Genomic DNA, 20,119 nt, shown 5'->3' on the forward strand with positions numbered 1-20,119 from the left:
GAATCAGTCATTATAGTTAGTCTTTGAATTAGCACATGATGTCAGTTTCCAGAATCTGTCATGATCTTTGAATTAGCAATAGGTTAGCTATACAATTAACAACTAGACTTCAAACTTGAAAGAGAGCAGTGTGCAATACAGACTTGAAACTTCAAAGAGAGCACTTGGCATCTAAGTACATGAATTCTGGACAATGCCAATATTACAATGCCACAAAGCAGGGCCAATCTGAGTCCTAGGCTATTGACAATCATGGATTCTGGACAGTGTATGGATAGGTTTCAGCCCATTTCCGCTGTGACCACGGACAAACCATAAGTGTAGGGCCCCACAATCATGTTTCATCTGCTGTATGAACATGGGACAAACCATAAGAGTTTGCTTGAAAAAGCTGAGTGTCAGTACAAGAGTAAATCCTCACAATATATACATATGTCAATAACAGATTAAGTTGGGGTTATTCTAGCTTCGAAGGACAATTATTTTGGACAAACTCCAAAGAAAAATAATATTTAATAACTATCAAAAAGGAAAACACCAAAGCAAAAATATTTCCAGGCCTGCAACATATATTTTTTCAAGCAAAATTGCAATATAACTTGTTAACAAATGCTACTACCAACAATGACTTTGATCCGGAGCTTGAATTAACTCAAAAGATGGGAAGTTTTGCTTTAACTGCTACATGGGATGCCAAGGAAGAAGATTCACATATAAAGTCGGGTGATCTGATCTAAAGCTCTACAGGTTAAATTTGGAGATACTCTAAAGTGTATGAAAATTTATGATCGACCCGGGATGGCTAGTTTGACGGGAAAAATCTGTTATTCATTTAACATCCCGGCCAATGCTGACTTTACCCTGACATATGCTGATTTTGATGGTGATGTGGTAACAATTTCTAAATCATTGCTACATGGTTTTTTTTTATGAGTTTTAAGACCTTGTTACTCTGTTTCTGCAAGCAGTCATATATATATATATATATATATATATATATATATATATATATGGAAACTAGGGGAGAAAAAATTCATTATATATACTTATTGCTTCTTAGTTTTAACTAGATGTTCTTATAAATATAAAATAAAAAGAAAGAAAAGATATACACATATGCAAATTATAAATGGTATGCAGGACACAACATGAACTCAGTGCATTGACTTAGATGGGCCGATACACCCATATTTATGTACAAATAAACAATGACCTGTGGATGCATGTTCATATGCATGTATCTGAGTTACCAAGGTGTAAGCTGACTAAGAACAACTGGCGGAGTTGTATTGATACCAGAACACTGAACAGGCCTCTTTCCTGGAGAAGTTGGTATATATATAACGGATAATGATATAGGTCATTGGTACACTGCTCTTATTTTTAGTTTTGTTTTATCAATTGAGGTTATATAAAAGACGTGGGGGTTTCGAATCTAATTTTTTTATTTAGAGAACCGGGTCATATGCCGTCGAACTATTAGACTCTTGGCAATTTTATATATTAAGTTGTTTATTGAAATCTTTTATTAGGACATCTCACCTCCAAAGTTCAACCCAGACACGTAGCATTAATCCATGTTAGATTTATGTGAAGTTTGAATAGTGAGATGAAATAAAATAATTTTAGATGAGATAAAATACTTTTACTATCCAATTAGGACTTAAAAGCATTCATCCACCTACGTGTCCAACACTTATGATCATGCCCAATCAATGGCAATTTCCAAAAAAGAGTAAATTATGGAACAAATTATTTAGAACTTGCATACCAAATCAAGTCATATTAATTTATAGATTAAAAATATTTGAATGTGAAACTCATCTTAACTTATCTCAAACTAATTATTGATAGAATTTACTACTTTTTTAATTTCACATAAAAATTTAAACATATATTAACTTATTTTATACATTCAAATCCAACTCAATAAAATTTATAAAATATTATTATTTATAAATCAATTTAAATAATCTCAATCAACTCACCACTCAAATCCATCATTACTTCTCTACAAGTATGATTCTCATTTTCTTTTCACAAAGTCTAATGAAGTGTCTCAGAAGTCAGAAGCAATCATCAAGTGTAGCAGAGCCCACTGGTGTTGGACCTAAACGGCGTGTTATATACGAAGTTCTCCAGCAAAGAGGCCTGTTCTGGTCCTCAGTCGTCCTTATAATATACGTACCTTTAGGAAACTCAGAAACATGCATCCACAGCTCATTGTTTTGCAGATCAATATGGGTTATCGTCCCATCTAATTTCCATAGCTCTGGTGACTTGAAACCACAGTCAATACACTAAAGACTAAAGTCATGTTAGGTGGAATATAAAAGTCCATTATATAATATATGCAAGTCCGTTACGTACCCAACCATTTTAAAACTCTTTTTTTTAAAAAAAAAAAAAATATATCTCAATTTTATTGATAAATTCTTATTTGTAATAGAGATATATAAGAGCACTCTCATTGGATTACCTAAAAGTTAAATTCATTAAGTATTTAGCTATTTGAGAGCAAAATATATTCACAATAGATTAACTAAATTCTAAATATTTAGAATTTAGTTGCAGTAACTTTCAAAAGTTTTTTTAAATTTGAAGGTTACTGTACATACATCAAATATATATTTTATTAATTATTTCTATTTCCCTTTCTTTCTATCACATATTTTATCATAATTGGTATATTAATTTGAGATTGTGATATATTAATTTAATAAGAATATGATTATTAATTAATATATAATAGGTAGAATAGTAAAATATGATAAAATAAAATAAATTAATAATTAAAAAAATTAAATATTTTTAAAATTATTAGTTATTCATTACTATATAAAGAATAAATATATAATTTAATGTGGAGATTTGATGTGAATAATCAAAATTAAATTCATCTTATATTATTTTATTGTTATGTAATGAAAAAATAATTATTCCAATGTGAAGATTTATGTGAATGGAATAGTCAAAAGTCAAATTTCTTTTACATTCATAAAAAATATCATTTAACTTTGACTAATCAAATTAAAGTACTCTAAAGGGAACAAAGAGGAACCATTTTACAACTCTACAGTAAAATGATAATTTCTTTTAATTCATAGACCAAAGTAAAAATAATATTTTATTTTTGTATCATACACATTTTTTTTCGCTCTTTTCCAAAATTCAGAAATTATGGGGTTAATGATATATATGTGAAAATTAACAAACAGATTTATACTTACAACCACTTTGGTCATTTTGATCTGATTAGGACTTTCGGAAAATAAATGTGACAATTAATATTAATAACTCATCACATTACATGATCATAGTTTTAATTAATTAGTCCTCCAATATTTTAAAGAAGTCCACAATGTGCAGCTAACCATATTTATTGCAAGACGATGGCTTCCGATTTTTTTTTAAAAGTCCCCCTTCTGATTGCAACCTTTTAATTTTTAGAGCATAAAAATAAAATAAAATATAACAAATTATAGTGATCTTTCATTTTCTTTATATTATCAAAGAAGATTGTGAATTCAGTCTTTCCACCCGAACCAAGTGATCATCAAACGAAAATAGATATTTTCTAGCTTTAAGACATATATATAGGTCAATTCTGAAAATTTAGAAATAGACACATCAACGTGACGGTTTAATTTTTAAGAATAATGCTACATGTATTTATAATTTTACGTATACAATTCATTTTGTCATTTTTTTTTAAATTTTAAATTTCATAATTTTTAATATATATCAATAATTGACACGTAGAGAAATAAGTTTTTTATAAATTTTTCTTAAATACATAAATTAATATTTTTCAATATTTAATATTCTTCATCTAGAATATTTGGACAATGCGTGGCATTTAATGATTTTATTTTATTTTTCTCTCCGTTCAACCGTATATCTATTTCCATCAGGCAATCAATTAAAGAAGATTTCAATTGAACGACAAGTTATAAGATACTTATTTTTTGTGTTTTTAGTACGTACGTAGTTGCGTTTATTCCTTGTATGGTACCAATATTACAGCTTTGATCTTGTTCTTGTCTTTTTTTTTTTATTTGATTGCAATCTTGTTCTAGTAATATACTATATATAATTGTAGAATTCGCAAATGTCGTATAATTGTTTTGAAAAGAAATAAGATTTATTATTAAAAAATAATTTCTTTTTACTAAATTTTATATTTTTTAATTTTTTTTAAAAAAATTATACGATATTTATATATTCCATAATTATAAATATCATTTTTTTATTTAAATGTAAAAATGCATATGAACGATAAACAAATTCAACAAAAAAAAGGTTACTGTCCGGCCATGGAAGTCATGATCATCACATAGACTTTTTGAGCCGCCCGCAGCCGGCCAACTTAGCCATCTCAAGTTGTCAACATTGTCAAGAATAATTGAACATGACCGTTGTGCAATGGGAATTTCAGGCTTTAATTCATTTCACATAGGTTCGTGCTACTGTGCTGTCCCGTTAATATTATCGTGACACGACCGTTAGTTTATTTTGCTTTTTTTTTTAATATTTAAAAAAACACATAAATTTATGAGTATGTAGTAAATTTTTAAAATATTTTAAAAAATTAAAATAAAATAAAACATACTAACGATCAAACCAAGAGAAAAACTAACATTTTTCTTTCAATATATATAATATAAGTCAGTATATGTAGTGGTTTGGGAAGAATTGGAGATAGGAATTAGGATCCTGATTTTGGTACACGTTTTCACACCCCCACGCGGCTGTGTGTACGTGTACAGTGTGATAATTATGTCATGTTTGAATAGTAAAATGAGATAAAATAATTTTAAATAAAAATTAAAAGTTGAATAAAATTTTGTTAAAATGTTACTTTTTAATATTATTATTGTTTTTAGATTTAAAAAAGTTAAATTATTTATTATATTTTGTGTGAGAATTTTAAAAAGTTGTAATAATGAGATGAAATGAAATGAAACCGTTTTTAAGGACTGGTTTAGATTCAGAGATGAGATGAGATATTTTTAAATGAAATATGAAAGTTGAAAAAAATATTATTAGAATATTATTTTTTAATATTATTATTATTTTGAGATTTGAAAATGTTAAATTGAGATTTGAAAAAAATAAATTGTTTATTATATTTTGTGTGAGAATTTGAAAAACTTATAATGATGAGATGCGAGATGAAATAAGATGAAACACTTTCTAAATCGCGTAGTCAATTGACAGTACCCGATCTCAACAAATCATATTGTGAGTATGCATGCATGCAGCATGCATTTGGATTTCACATGTTGAGCTAGATAGCTAGCTTCTATTTTTAATTTTTTACCTAATCTACATATTGTGATCTCCTAATTAACATAAAAGAATTTTCCAATTAAATTATTACTTTTGTTGATGTGTTTTGCATACAAGATATTCAATCCAGTCACATGCAACAGAATAAAATTGGGAGGTCTCGGAGAACCTTCGATATCAAAATTAGTATATTCCCTCTCGAGATTTCTTAGTAGAATTAGCCAACATAAAAAAGAACTCTTATAACCTGGTGTTGAGCTTTTATACTACCTGTCGGGGGAATATTCTATGTCTAGTGTTAGGGGAGTCGATCGTGATCTACGTCCACATCCATCATCTGATCCTTTAATGCGGCATGGACTTCTCGCGATGTGCCTCTGCTAGACGTGTCAGTGCAGGTTGTGTCCTATCTATACACGTCAGCACCTTTCCCGTGTGAGGGGTGGTCTGTCATCTTCTTTATGCAGCCCATGGGCTATATTTGCCGACAGTCCCATGGGCCTTATGTGTAGGCCCATCTCAGTCCGAGAAGGGTCATAGCTAGCGGAACTGGTCCAGCCCAATGAAAAACACTAATATGCCTTCCAATGACCATTAAAAAAAGAAAAGAAGAAGTAAACAACCCATGTTCAATGTTAATGAATGGTACTGCAAAAATGCAGTACTTCGAGTTCAATGTTTCAGTAGCTTTGTTAGTTGGGGGATGCAAACAGCAAAACCCTTGATATATCTTTGAGGATGTAAATATATTGGTTTTTTTCCCGAGTAATTAATATTGTTAAGAAATGAAGTTTTTCATTTCATTCCATGCATGCTTAACTTTAAATTATAGTCTATCTATATGTGAATTTTTAAAGAAATTCGAATTATATATTCTTAGAGTGTTTAATTAGTATATATTTCACAATTTAATATCTCAAGAATCTAAATACAATAATTTAATACAAATTGCATGTGCAAATCTCACATCGCTTCCCCAAACCTTGGGCTAACAAACATATATAGATCATGGCATGATCACCCATTGAATCAGTAGTGAGGTTCAATAACAAACAAAACCAAAACAAAATCTTAATAGGGCACCCAATAGTAGCTTGACCCTTCTCAATTGGTAGTCCTTACTCTTGGTGGTATGCTTAATTTAGGTGCAGTTTGATAATGAGGCAAAATGATATAATTTTAAATGAAAGTTAAAAGTTGAATAAAATATTATTATAATATTATTTTTTAATATTATTATTGTTTTAAGACTTGAAAAAGTTGAATTGTTTATTATATTTTATGTAGAAATTTGAAAAAGTTATAATGATGAAATGATATGAGATCATGAAATATTTTCACTATCTAAACGAGACGGACAAAGTCTTTTAACTACCAAAACACAAATCCATATCTTTATCTGCTTTAATATAATAATCTTATATATGATATTGCCGGCTGATTGATTAATTCTTTGACGTGAGATTTTAGCTAATATATATGCATGCTCCGCAAGGAAGATCATCATCAATCGATCTGCATTTTGCACGTCCAATATTTAACTAATTTTGTGCATACTTGCACGAATAAACAGCTAATTATAAGCTATCGTTTTCTACACCTACTACTAGTACTAATTGAACTACCGTCCACGGCACCAACAAAGAATTACTCCCAACGGAAAACTCATGGCCATATTTTCTTCATCTACCGATGGTTTGGATTTAGAAATGAATTGAGATAGGTTGAGATGGTTTGTAAATAGTAGAATAAAAGTTAAATTATTTATTATATTTTATGTGAAAATTTGAAAAAATTATAATAATGAGATAAGATGAATTGAGATGAGTTGAAGTAGATTTTGAATGTAAACGAGGAGATAACATATATAAAACAATTAATATTAATATTAATAATGTAGTAATTCAATGAAAAACCATTTATTGTGCTCAAATTAAAGATTAGAAATAAAAACTAACCTTATTAAATAATATTGTCACATGGGTACAGTACTGTGTGATGAAAGCGAGATTAAAATATATATAGAATTTAACGTAACTCCATTAATTAATAAAGCTAGCATATATATATATATATATATATTTATATATATATTTATATAATTTACGCATGTACAGCAAGCTTTACTGTATTGTCCATTCCTCCAAATTAATAGAGAGCTATTGCAATAAAACTGTTTATTTGTAACTAGTTATTTTTAACGAAAATGATTATTTTTTTTTTAAATGAGTCTATTTTTATCGTAAATAGTCGTTATCGTCACAAATAATCCGTTATAAATACTTATTTTTATTGTAGCTAGCTGCATGTACAACATTTTGGAAAATAAACTAATTAGTTGTAGTTAGAGCACAATATTGTCCTTAGGAAAATATGTTATAATTTCCCTTATTAATTAAATTATTAACTACGTTTCGTTGACTCTTGTATATAAAATTATAAGCTAGATATTGTAACCCCTTTTAAATACACCTATTATTGCTTAGCAAGCTATATTGATTTGGCCGATGATCACAAGATATATATAAATTAAATCTTATTTTTTAAGTAATATGAATGGTATTAATTTAAAAATAAAATAACATAATCAACAATAAATTATTCTGAACCACATGATCGTATCAGGTTGCAAAATATAAAATTACATATGTAGCACGGCAAGCATCTAAAACCATGCCATTGCCAGCTAGACCATTTGATATACATACCCGTCTTTTTCAGTTTTGTTTCATGCACGTACTCCTACATCATTAGTACTATTAATGATCCAATTTTTATTTGGGACATCCTAATATTATTAGCTTTTGAATCCCTAATTTATTTATTGTAAACAAAAAAAATATATGTATTCATTTGGCATCCGTTTTGAAAAAAAAAAATTGATAAATCTAGAATTTACGTGAAAAAATTATTTTTTTAATGATGAATTATTTTTTAAAAAAATTGCATGAACTTGTATACCCTAAAATTATATCTAGCATTATTTTTTGGCAAATACAATGGATTTCTATTAGTAGAAGTCCTGAATTCAAATCTTGACTTTACACTTCACAATATATTTAATTAAATATTTTACGTGTTAGGTCACTTATTGATAGGAGTCTGTCCCGCCTATGAAATGGTATTAAGATGTAAATTAAATAATGAAATTTACTTATTTCCATAACTTAAAATTTTATAGATAAGTGGTGATTCCAAGCATATTGAATTAATATTTACTAGCCATGACTGGCAGACCATGAGCCACACGTTGTTGCATTAATGTGAAAAATGGTTGTCATAAGTCTTCGAGCTGGTGTACTTACTGTTATTGTCATTTTTAAGGGTACCTTCAATTAATTAGGTCGATCGATCGGATTTCTTAGTGTAAAATCAAGAAATCACCGACTCTTTTGTATTATTCATGGAACAAAAAAAAGTCATATTATTCAGATATGAATGGGGTTTGTCTGATCATGTTGAAAGCAGAGATGGGCCTGACCTTACAAAGCTAACTAAGCTTGTTCACACATGAGATCCTTTTGACTTTTTCCACTACCGCTTTGCTTTCTACTACTGCATGCAGCCTAACATAATAGAATAATGAGAATTGACTCAACCAAAAACTCCCCACGCGAGACCAAGCAAAATAATAAAAAAAAACCACTTGTTTTGGTCAAGATCCACTAAATTCCTACTCCCCCATTCGATAATTAATTAAAGTGGATTGTAAAATCATTTGCTTTTTAATCTATAATGGTTGACGGACTTGTTCTTCGGTTTCGTAATTCACCTCAATTTATTTCATTTTATCATTATAATTTTTTTAAATTTCTATACAAAATATAATAAACAATTTAATTTTTTTAAATATCAAAATAATAATAATATTAAAAATAATATTATAATAATATTTTATTCAACTCATCTAAAATTTTCTCAACTAATCTCTAAATCCAAACGGAGCCATGCATGATCCATTGATCAAAATGTGTTATATATATGTATGTGTGCGCGTGTGAATGGGCATGCGTGTCAAATCTGAGATTGGATCAAAGAGGGATTGCTGAAGCTTTTAGATCCCATTTTTCTGAGATATATACTACTGCTGCCCCTTCAAGCACCATCATTGATTCTTGCTTAAATGCTGTTAAGGGCAGAGTTACTGAAGATATGAACAATTACCTGCAGCTATCTTTTACAAGGGAGGAAGTGTTAGAAGCTTTAAAGATGATGGGCCCTCTAAAGTCCCCAGGACCTGATGGTTATGGGGCATGTTTTTTTCAGAGTTATTGGGGTATTGTTGGGGATGATGTATGTGAGGTTGCATTGAATTTTTTAAATGGGGGAAGGATGGATAGTGGACTGAATCATACCTTTGTTGCCCTTATCCCAAAGGTTAAAGAGCCAAAAGCAATAAATGATTTCAGACCTATTAGTCTTTGCAATGTGGTGTATAAAGTCATTGCAAAGTCTCTTGCAAATAGGTTGAAGAGAGTGCTAGGGGATGTTATCTCGAGAAACCAAAGTGCCTTTGTCCCTAAAAGGCTTATTACTGACAATATCATAGCTGCATATGAAGTTTTGCATTCTATGAAAACTAGGCAAAAGGATAAGATGGGAAGTATGGCCCTAAAGCTAGATATTTCTAAGGCATATGACAAAGTAAAGTGGTCTTTTCTCAGGGAGGTTATGAGGAGGCTTGGTTTTTGTGAGAAATGGGTGATGTTGATAATGGATTGTGTGTCTACTGTTTCCTATGCAGTGTTGACAAATGGGAGCCCGGGTGAGTTGATTGAGCCTACAAGGGGTCTGAGGCAGGGAGATCCACTCTCTCCCTACCTTTTTTTGTTGTGTGCTGAGGGGTTGAGTGCTATGCTCAATCGGGCAGAAGAACAGAAGGTTTTAAAAGGTGTGGCAGTGGCTAGAGGTGGTACAAGAGTGACTCACCTTTTGTTTGCAGATGATTGTATTATTTTTGGCAAAGCAAGCTGGTCTGAATGGAGGACAATTATGAGTATCCTGGAGTTATATGAGAAGGCCTTGGGGCAAAGTCTGAATAAGAAGAAGACCACTGTTTTTTTCAGTCCTAATGCAAAGTCAGTTGTGAGGGAAGGTGTGCTAAAGGAACTTGGGGCAAAACTGATTACAAACTGTGAGAAGTATTTAGGTCTACCAATTATGGTTGGCAGGTCACGATACAATTCCTTTAGAGGTATAAAGGATAGGGTGTGGCAGAAGGTGAATAACTGGAAGAACAAGTTTTTATCTCCTGCTGGGAAAGAGGTTCTATTGAAAACAACTATCCAAGCTATTCCTAATTACTATATGAATGTTTTCAGGTTACCTAGAAAACTTTGTAAGGAAGTTGTTGCGGTTATGGCAAAATACTGGTGGGGTTTTAAGGAGAATGACAAAAAAATACAGTGGAAAAGTTGGTCAAAAATGGGTGTGTCAAAGGCTGAGGGGGGTTTGGGGTTTAGAGAGCTAGAAAGCTTTAATACTGCTTTGCTAGCCAAACAATGTTGGAGATTGTTCACAAATCCTCAGTCATTGGCTGCTTTGGTTCTGAAAGATAAATACTTCCGACATTCTGAGGTATTGCATGCAAGGTTAGGCCAAAGACCTTCTCTGATCTGGAAGAGTTTATGGAGCTCTTTGGAACTTCTCAAGGCAAGTCTGGTTTGGAGAGTTGGTACTGGTCAGAATATAAAGGTTTGGGGCGACAAATGGATCCCAACCTTGTTAACAAACTGCATTCAATCTCCTGTTGTTGTTCTTAGCAGAGAGGCGAGAGTTAGTGAATTCATTGACTCCAATCGTGGGGAATGGAAGGAAGTTCTCATAAGGGAGGTTCTTAATGAGGATGAAGCTTTGGTTGTGTGCAGCTTGCCTTTGAGTAAATCTGGTATGCCTGACAAACAGATTTGGGGAGCAACAAAAGATGGGCTGTTTAGTGTGAGAAGTGCCTATTATTTAGAGGTGGGAAGGAAGAGGAGGGAAAAAGGGGAACAGTCTGAAGGGGCAAAGTTTGATTGGAAGAAGATTTGGAGCTTAAATGTGCCGGGAGTAGTCAAAGTTTTCCTTTGGAAAGCTCTAAATGATTGTTTACCAACTAGAAGGAATTTGTTCAAGAGGAAAGTGGTGGACAATCCTTGCTGCCCTGTGTGTGAATCAGAGATGGAGTCTATAACTCATGTTGTATGGAGTTGTCGAGGAGCAATGGATGTCTGGGCTGAGCAGAAGAGTCCCCTGCAGAAATGGTCGAGTGAGGAGCTGCAGCTTACTGAGTTATGGGATATGTGCTTTAAAAAGTTACTCAAAGGGGAGCTGGAGTTGGTGGCAGTGATGATGAGGGGGGTATGGCTGAGAAGAAATAATCTTATTTTTGAAAAAAAGTTTGCTAGCCTTGGTGCAATTCTTGAACAAGCTGCAGCAACATTAGAAGATTTCCAGATGGCTCAGGTATCAGTGAAGGGAATGGATGAGGTTTCTGCAGTAGGAAGAAGAGGTAGTAAATGGAAGGCCCCACGATGTGATCAGGTGAAAGTTAACTGGGATGCTGGCTTAAATCAGAAGGAAGGTATTATGGGAACTGGTATTGTGGCAAGGAATGATAAGGGGGAGGTTATGGTATCCCTGTGCAGTTCGAAGAGAGGTCACCACAGTCCAATAGTTGCTGAAATAAAAGCTCTGTGGAGAGCAATGAAACTATGTGCAGATTTGCATATGGAAAGAGTTGTTTTCGAGGGAGATGCCTTAGTGGTTGTAAAGGCAGTTAATAGTAAAGAGGAAAGTTGGGAATGGTTTGGTCAAATGATTGAAGATGTGAAAGGAGTATTGAAGAATAGACCAAGTTGGACAGTACAGCATACGTTTAGAGAATGTAATCAAGTTGCACATAAGCTTGCAAAGATGTCCCTTTCTATAGTTGAGGAAAAAATCTGGATGGAGAGTGTTCCACCAGAAATTCATAGTATTGTTTTACAGGAAAGTTTGTATACAGATAATTCATAAGTAATACAAAGGAGGTTTTATTTCAAAAAAAAAAAAATTAAGCAATATTCGATCACAAGATCAGTACTTCTAATTTCTTTCTTTCTTGGTTCTCCCTTTTGTAGTTTTTTCTTGGGTTTTTCCCTTACTGGCCAAATATTACTCAGTCCAATGAATGGTATAAATGTAAACCTTACCAGATACATGTTTGTCTTTATCTTATATTAATTTCATTGATTGATACTTTTTCTTGCCTTTTGTGGTTCATGCATGGCTATTGATCAATATTGGCCGGCCCCATCATATGATGTGGACCATACCGAATATATATACAGAGGTTCTGTCTTACGCTCTATAACCAGGCCAGGAACAAGTACATACATACATATACATACATATATATATATATATATATATATGAGAAATGACTCAAATTCATCAAATTTGACATCCATTAATTAAGCTGACATCCATTAATTAAGCATGCAGCTATCACTAAAGTGACAAGTTTGGGTATATATACAAAGTCTAAAGAGATATTAAATGTACAGGGGGCCATATAACGTCACTATAAGAAAACCATTTATTTGTGACCAGTTATTTCCTGTAAAAATGATTATTTTCTGTTAAAATGAGTCTGTTTTCATCGTAAATAGTCATACTCATCACAAATAATCCATCACAAAAACTTGTTTTTCTTGTAATGCGTCATATATATATATATTGGCATAATTAATTAAAACTTATTTAATTCATTAAATAGTGCTGCATCATGTAGAGCTAGCTCACATGATCATGTATATGCATGTATATATGTCTCTTTCTAAAATTAGAACATTCAATTCAATTATACAATCAAATTAAGAAAATAAGTTTAAATAAGTTTTTTATGTATTATATATACAAATATATATGTATCTATTTTTAAAATTAGATTATTCAATTTTTAAACTTATGGTCGGTCATGTTACTTTAGATCATCGTGTAATTTCTTATTTTGTATGTTTTTGTTTGTGAACATTTTATTATTTTTAATAATTTCTACGTAGTTTTTTTGAGATTAGTTTTTGGGATTATTTATGTAATTCAAGTTCTCTCTTGTACAAGGTATTATTCTTGCATCATCAGAGAATATTATCAATACATGATTGAGATTCCATTAACCCTTCTTCTATATATATATACATGTGTGTGTGTATATATATATATACACGTATACATGATCCTTTAATCCAAAATTAAACAATTTGGTGGAGACCAATGCAATTTACCAACCTAGAGTTGAAAGGACTAAGCCAGCTAATTTGTTTGACTTTGATATTGCCACTCCGCCATATATCAAAGCCATAACAATCTTACCCTTTCAAACGCCAAAACAAACTTGCCTATAAAACGCCATAACCATCTCCACGTTCCCTCAAACATTGACACTGATCTCAACAAACATACAACATGGAGCATTTCTATCTCTCCCTTCTCCTCGTCTTTGTTTCCTTCGTCTCCCTCTCCCTCTTTTTCCTCTTCTACAAGCACAGATCCAACTTTACCGGCCCAAACCTCCCGCCGGGCAAGACCGGTTACCCCATGATTGGCGAGAGCCTCGAGTTCTTGTCCTCCGGATGGAAAGGTCATCCGGAAAAGTTCATCTTCGACCGCATGACCAAGTTCTCGTCCGAAGTTTTCAAGACCTCGCTTCTTGGGCAGCCGGCGGCAGTCTTCTGTGGCCCAACATGCAACAAGTTTTTGTTCTCCAACGAGAACAAGCTTGTCACTGCTTGGTGGCCTGAATCGGTTAACAAAGTCTTCCCTAGCTCCACCCAAAGCAGCTCTAACGAAGAGTCAAAGAAGATGAGAAAGATGCTCCCCAATTTCCTCAAGCCCGAAGCTTTGCAAAGGTACATCGGTATCATGGACAACATAGCTGAAAGACACTTCGCTTCTGGTTGGGATAACCAAAAGGAAGTCATTGTTTTCCCTCTCGCAAAAAGGTACGCACATACCCAATATTGCTGATATATTCAGATTTTGGTGCATAAACTCATGTTATAGAATCGTGTAAGAGTTATTTTCCGGAACGTACGTGCAGGTATACTTTCTGGTTGGCTTGCCGCTTGTTTATCAGTGTTGAGGACCCAAACCATATAGCAACATTTGCAGATCCATTCCAGGCTTTGGCCTCTGGGATCATCTCAATCCCAATTGACTTGCCTGGAACACCATTTAACCGTGCAATCAAGGCCTCAAACTTCATTAGGAAGGAGCTCGTGAAGATCATTAAGCAGAGAAAGATTGATTTGGCTGAAGGAAAAGCAAGCCCTACCCAAGATATATTGTCCCACATGCTCTTGACTTGTGACGAGAATGGACAGTACATGGCTGAGTTGGATATTGCAGACAAGATTCTTGGTTTGTTGATCGGTGGCCATGATACCGCTAGTGCTGCCTGCACTTTCATCGTCAAGTATCTTGCTGAGATTCCTGATGTTTACGAGGGTGTTTACAATGGTAAATATGATTGTCTTTTGCTAATTAACATATTGATCATCTTAAAACCTTTTCTAGGTCTCATGTGTGATCATTATCTCTTCCATTTTCTTTTCTATATATAGTGCTCAGACGTTGGTACTGGTTTCACTGGAGGAAAAAAAAAAAAAAATCAGACGGGTTATATTAGAGAGAATTTTCTAGGCCATCAAACGGAGTTAGAACCTTGCCCGACATGACGTGAAAATGTCGTGACATGATTTTTCTCTGTCCTAAAGGTTTAATTATAGGTATAATTTGGAGTTATTGACCAAGAACCGAATAAAAAACTGCTTTTTAAAAAATAAAAATTTATTTATAAATCTATTTATTGATTTAAACAAAGCAATTAAGTAGTAGAATTATGCATCAAATCGAGTATATATAGGAAAAGAATTGCTACATATACAAAGAGATTACACAAAATATAAACCCACAAATTGATGTGATTTCATAGGACCCATTAGATAAATGTACTTCACAATAAAAATAATTTTATAATCTAACCTACCACATCAATCCACATCAATTTTTAAGTTTATTTTTGTATAACCATTTTGTATCTAAAGTATCTTTCACATGTATAGGAAGCTAGACACGTCAATCTAGCTTCAGTAAAACTTTCACACATACGGGCCGGGGCCAGCTTGCTTATAAACTTCATGCCAACAACCATGTAGGTCCACATGACACACATGCTACGTACATTTAAGCTGTAAAAAAAGGAATATATATATATATACACATATATATATATATATATATTTAGATCGAGGACTTCTGATCTTTTATTTAGTCTCCTCTTTGTTTTGGTTTTTCTTTGGTTTAATTCCCTTGATTAAGTAAGCCGGTCGGGAAAGAACCTGTAATATTATTAATTCTATGGGCCAAGAAAATATTGCATGCAATTATTTATTAGAATTTATTTTGATTAGCCTTTGTTTTTGGCTTTGTTCAGAACAAATGGAGATAGCCAAGTCAAAAGCTGCTGGAGAGATGCTGAATTGGGATGACATTCAAAAGATGAGGTATTCATGGAACGTTGCGTGTGAAGTGATGAGGCTTGCTCCTCCTCTCCAAGGGGGCTTCCGGGAAGCTCTTACTGACTTCGCCTTCAATGGCTTCTCCATTCCAAAGGGCTGGAAGGTACGTATAATATTATTTTATTTATAATATTATATAATAAACAACAAATATTTTCAAATTAATTATAAATCTTATAATATATATATATATGTACGTACGTACATCACTACAAAAAAATTATTTATTTGTGATTAGCTATTTCTTAAAAAATTGACTATTTCCTATTAAAATGAGTCTATTTCTCGTTACAAATAAACATTCTCGTTCCAAATAATTCATCACAAATATTCGTTTTCTTGTAATATAATATATAATGTTGAAATTATTTAATATAATTAATTTTCGTCATGCAGTTGTACTGGAGTGCAAACTCTACACACAAGAATCCGGACTACTTCCCTGAACCTCAGAAGTTTGATCCCAGCAGGTTTGAAGGACGTGGACCTGCTCCTTACACATATGTTCCATTTGGAGGAGGACCAAGGATGTGCCCTGGAAAAGAGTATGCCCGTTTGGAAATACTTGTTTTCATGCACCATTTGGTGAAAAGGTTCAAGTGGGATAAACTCATTCCTGACGAGAAAATCGTAGTTGATCCCATGCCTATTCCTGCAAAGGGTCTGCCTGTTCGCCTTTTCCCTCACAAAGCTTGATCATGATGATCTGTTGGGTCAAAAACTCAATATTTTAGGTCATGTTCTTCCTACTTCTATGGCAGAATAGCTATATATATATATATAGACACACACACACAGTACCCATAAGCAGAGACAACCTTGTAATTTGCTCCTTTTTCTCTTATGTTCTTTTGTTTTCTTTTAGTATTGGTTTCATGTGTGTTGTGTTGTTTGGTGGATTTACATCAGCCTCTTGTATTTCACTAGATGTATGAAAGATATAAAGAAAATGTATAATGGAGAGAGAATAATTGCATTTCAAAGTCTTCAACTTTTTGTATTGGTAAAGGGTTTAAGGTTTTTGACATGACATGTGCCAATTAAGAACAATAGATATCATGGCAAACGTGCAAGAAATTGGCTTCCCACTTTCATCTCTTGTCAGAATTTTGGAGTTAAATCTACATTATAAGAACAAGATTGACTTCGTCTGTCGATTAGAGGACCCAGTACATGGCCCTCTTCATATTCAAACTACCAACCGACCCTACTTTGCACACTACCAAAATTTATCAAAATAATAACAATAAATAATATTTAACAACTAGGAATGAAATTTTTTGCAAAACTGAAACTATAAACTGGCATAGATTGACATGATTTGTTAGATTATAAAATTATTTTTATTATAAAATAAATATTATATCATATGAAGTCACGTTAATTTGTAAATTTTTTTTTATAAAATTCTTTTGTGATAGTAGCACTTCTCATAACTCATGATTTAGACTGCGTTTAGATATTGAGCTGAACTCAATTGAGCTTAATTCTTTATGAATAATAGTGAGAGTTGAGTACTAGTGGAGGGAGTTATGTGGGACCATCTAAACTGAGTTTAAAGTGTGTTTTGATGTTAAGATGAGTTTAGTACTTTTTATGAAAAGTTGAAAAATGTTGTAAATCTCACATATAAAGATGTCATATTAAGTTGAAAAAGGTTATGAGTCCCACGTGTAAGGAGGTTTTGAGTTGAGATGAATTTAATAATTTAAGAGTTGGGTGTTTGGATGTTAGACTTAACTTAAAATTAGATTAAATTCAGTAAGTTTGACTAAGTCTTGCAATCAAATGCAGCCTTAATATAGTGACGTATCTAGCTCACTCCCATACTTGAGATAAATTTATGTCAATTTGGAGAGGCCAGATTGAGAACCTTGAGAAATGATTTTTTATTTTTTTAACAAAATTCCAATTTTATTAAAAATCCTCACTATGGCAGAAAAAACTCGTGATAACAATCCAGACACCCGGGTTACATCAAACCCAAGCATTAAAAGAAATAAAGACCAAAAACTATTTTATACAAATCTAATAAAAATTCTATCTTGACCGAATATAAGATAAACTCCATCTATAAGATAAACTCCATTTATCAATATGTACAAGACCACGAAATCAATCATTATCATAACTATCCCCAATAAAATACAAGAAACCCCCTGGTATCTTACTTTGTCAAAAAATCTGCCACTATATTTATTTCTCTAAAGACATCTCGAGCATTAAGGGAGTAGATGAGCTCGTGATCAGCAATGAGAGTTGATTTGCTATCACCTATGTCAATCTTAACAAGGACTGCAAATGTGAAATGTCCAGTCTTTTGTTATTATTATTATTAGAGCTTTACTATACAACCTCCACCACACTCTACACTCCACACTTTTTTAAATTTTTTTAATTTTTAATTTTTTTTTTAAGTTTATTCTTTTTAAATGATTTTAAATTTTTTATTTATTATTTATATAATAAATATTTAATAAAAGAAAAAAAATAATAAAAATTAAAAATAATGTAGAGTGTGGAAGTTGTATGAATAGTAAGAGGTTGAGGAGATTTTTTGTTATTATTATTTGAGTAAACAGGGTTATGACTTTTTCCACATCGGCGTGCTGTACCAACTTCCAATTTGAATTTGATCGCATCTTTGAATTTGACAACTGAGGAATAACTGTACCTGTACGTTCTGCGGCTTCTGCCCCAAGCTTGGACTTGGAAAAGCAGTACTAAAAGGATTTTCTGACTACTTCCTGAAAGGAATTATACTGAACAATCAATATTATAATCATTGTTTGAGGATTGACCCCAACGATAGTGCTAACATTTTTTTTTTATTATTATTGCAAGTCTATATTCTATTTTATTTTCACAATTTTTCTCAACCTATTTTATTTAATTATTATAATTATTTTAAATTTTTACATAAAATAAAATAAACAATTCAATTTTTTTAAATTTTAAAATAAAAATAATATTAAAAAAATATATTCTAATAATATTTTATTCAATTTTAACTTTAATCTCAATTCATCTCATCTCATCTAATCTATAAAAACAAACGAGTCCTTTATCTTCTTCTTGATCAAACAAACAAAGTTTAAATTGATCGAAAATTTTAAAACTAATCATTTAAGAATTACTCTCAGGACTTGGGATTTTGATAAGCAATGATTGTATTTGACTGTAATGATGATATAGATACAACTCTTTTACAATTCAATTCATTTCATGTTAACGTAAGTATGCCACTTCATTAAAATGAATTTCAATTTTATAAAATTATCTTTCGTTTAATATAGTGTTGTAAAAGAGTTTTAAGTTAATCATTTTCCAACTAATTATGAACAAAAGAAATTCTCAAGTTTCATATCTCATTCTTACCATTACTCTAATATTGTAGGGATTCTTCCAATGATTGAATTATATATATATATATATATATATATATATATATATATATAGTCAAATGAGAAAATCAAGCAATTAAGCAAGAAAAGAAACCTAAAATTCATTCACTAGAAAATCATGGATACTCATTTGTAGTTACACCATCAAAACCTGTATATATATGCTGCAAATCTGGATGCCGTTGGAAAATGTATATGGTACAAATAACCACTATGAACAAAGGAACAACACACTAACTCATTCTCTCGGGAAATTCCACAGCTGAAAAAAGGGTCTGGATGTTTTGTTGTCTCGGATATTTTATATAGCAAAAAGCTGGTATGAAACTTTCAGGAAGCATGCACAAGATCACCACTCAAATAGAGCTCCACCAAGATGCACGATCAATGAAGGTTGGGGATTAAATTGCTGAAGATAGTCTCAATAAAGACTTCATGCCGTAGTATCGTCTCCTACAATGGCGCAGAAGGAGAAACAACTAATGAAACACCTACTTGGCAGATATATTGCTGGACACAAGATTGCTGCACTTAAGGTTGATTGACGTATAGGACCGGTACCAGCCCGGCCATCTTGCCATCCCTCCCAGGGCGTTTCTTTTTCACCTGCAACATGAGCAGCAGGTACATTAGGCAGAAAGACTAATACTAGTAAAACTAATTTCTTATCTCCAGAAAATAGTAACATCAACAACACATTCCAATCATTTTTTTTTTTTTTTTTTGTAGATTTCTTGCTATAAAAGTTAGTTTTCTTTTTCAATTTTGATCTTCAAACTCTGTACACTTACATAAAACCAGCCATCCACTTCGTCCTCAATCTCCACCTCTTCTCCAGCTGTTAAATTTAACTGCAATGAAAACCACAATTATTACTCATTC

The 20,119-nt window shown here is 32.1% G+C and overlaps 2 protein-coding genes across 2 annotated transcripts in view; one reads left to right on the forward strand and one right to left on the reverse strand.

Moving 5' to 3' along the window:
• The first annotated feature begins 13,655 nt into the window (after positions 1-13,655).
• LOC108989520 (beta-amyrin 28-monooxygenase-like) lies at positions 13,656-16,816 on the forward strand. Its single transcript, XM_018963149.2, has 4 exons — positions 13,656-14,255; positions 14,354-14,772; positions 15,749-15,936; positions 16,230-16,816. Exons 1-4 carry the CDS (start codon positions 13,720-13,722, stop codon positions 16,527-16,529), a joined length of 1,443 nt encoding a protein of 480 aa, XP_018818694.1. The 5' UTR covers positions 13,656-13,719; the 3' UTR covers positions 16,530-16,816.
• Positions 16,817-19,316: 2,500 nt separating this feature from the next.
• The window catches only part of LOC108989521, a 28,460-nt gene continuing 27,657 nt past the window's right edge, over positions 19,317-20,119 (reverse strand). Inside the window, exons 26-27 of the mRNA XM_018963150.2 lie at positions 20,029-20,088; positions 19,317-19,843 (exon numbers count right to left, since the gene is read on the reverse strand). Of these exons, the coding sequence (XP_018818695.1) occupies positions 19,769-19,843; positions 20,029-20,088 (135 nt within the window). The 3' untranslated portion in view covers positions 19,317-19,768. The remainder of the gene's footprint in view (positions 19,844-20,028; positions 20,089-20,119) is intronic.

Source organism: Juglans regia, chromosome 6 (assembly GCF_001411555.2).
Source record: "Juglans regia cultivar Chandler chromosome 6, Walnut 2.0, whole genome shotgun sequence".
NCBI lineage: Eukaryota > Viridiplantae > Streptophyta > Magnoliopsida > Fagales > Juglandaceae > Juglans > Juglans regia.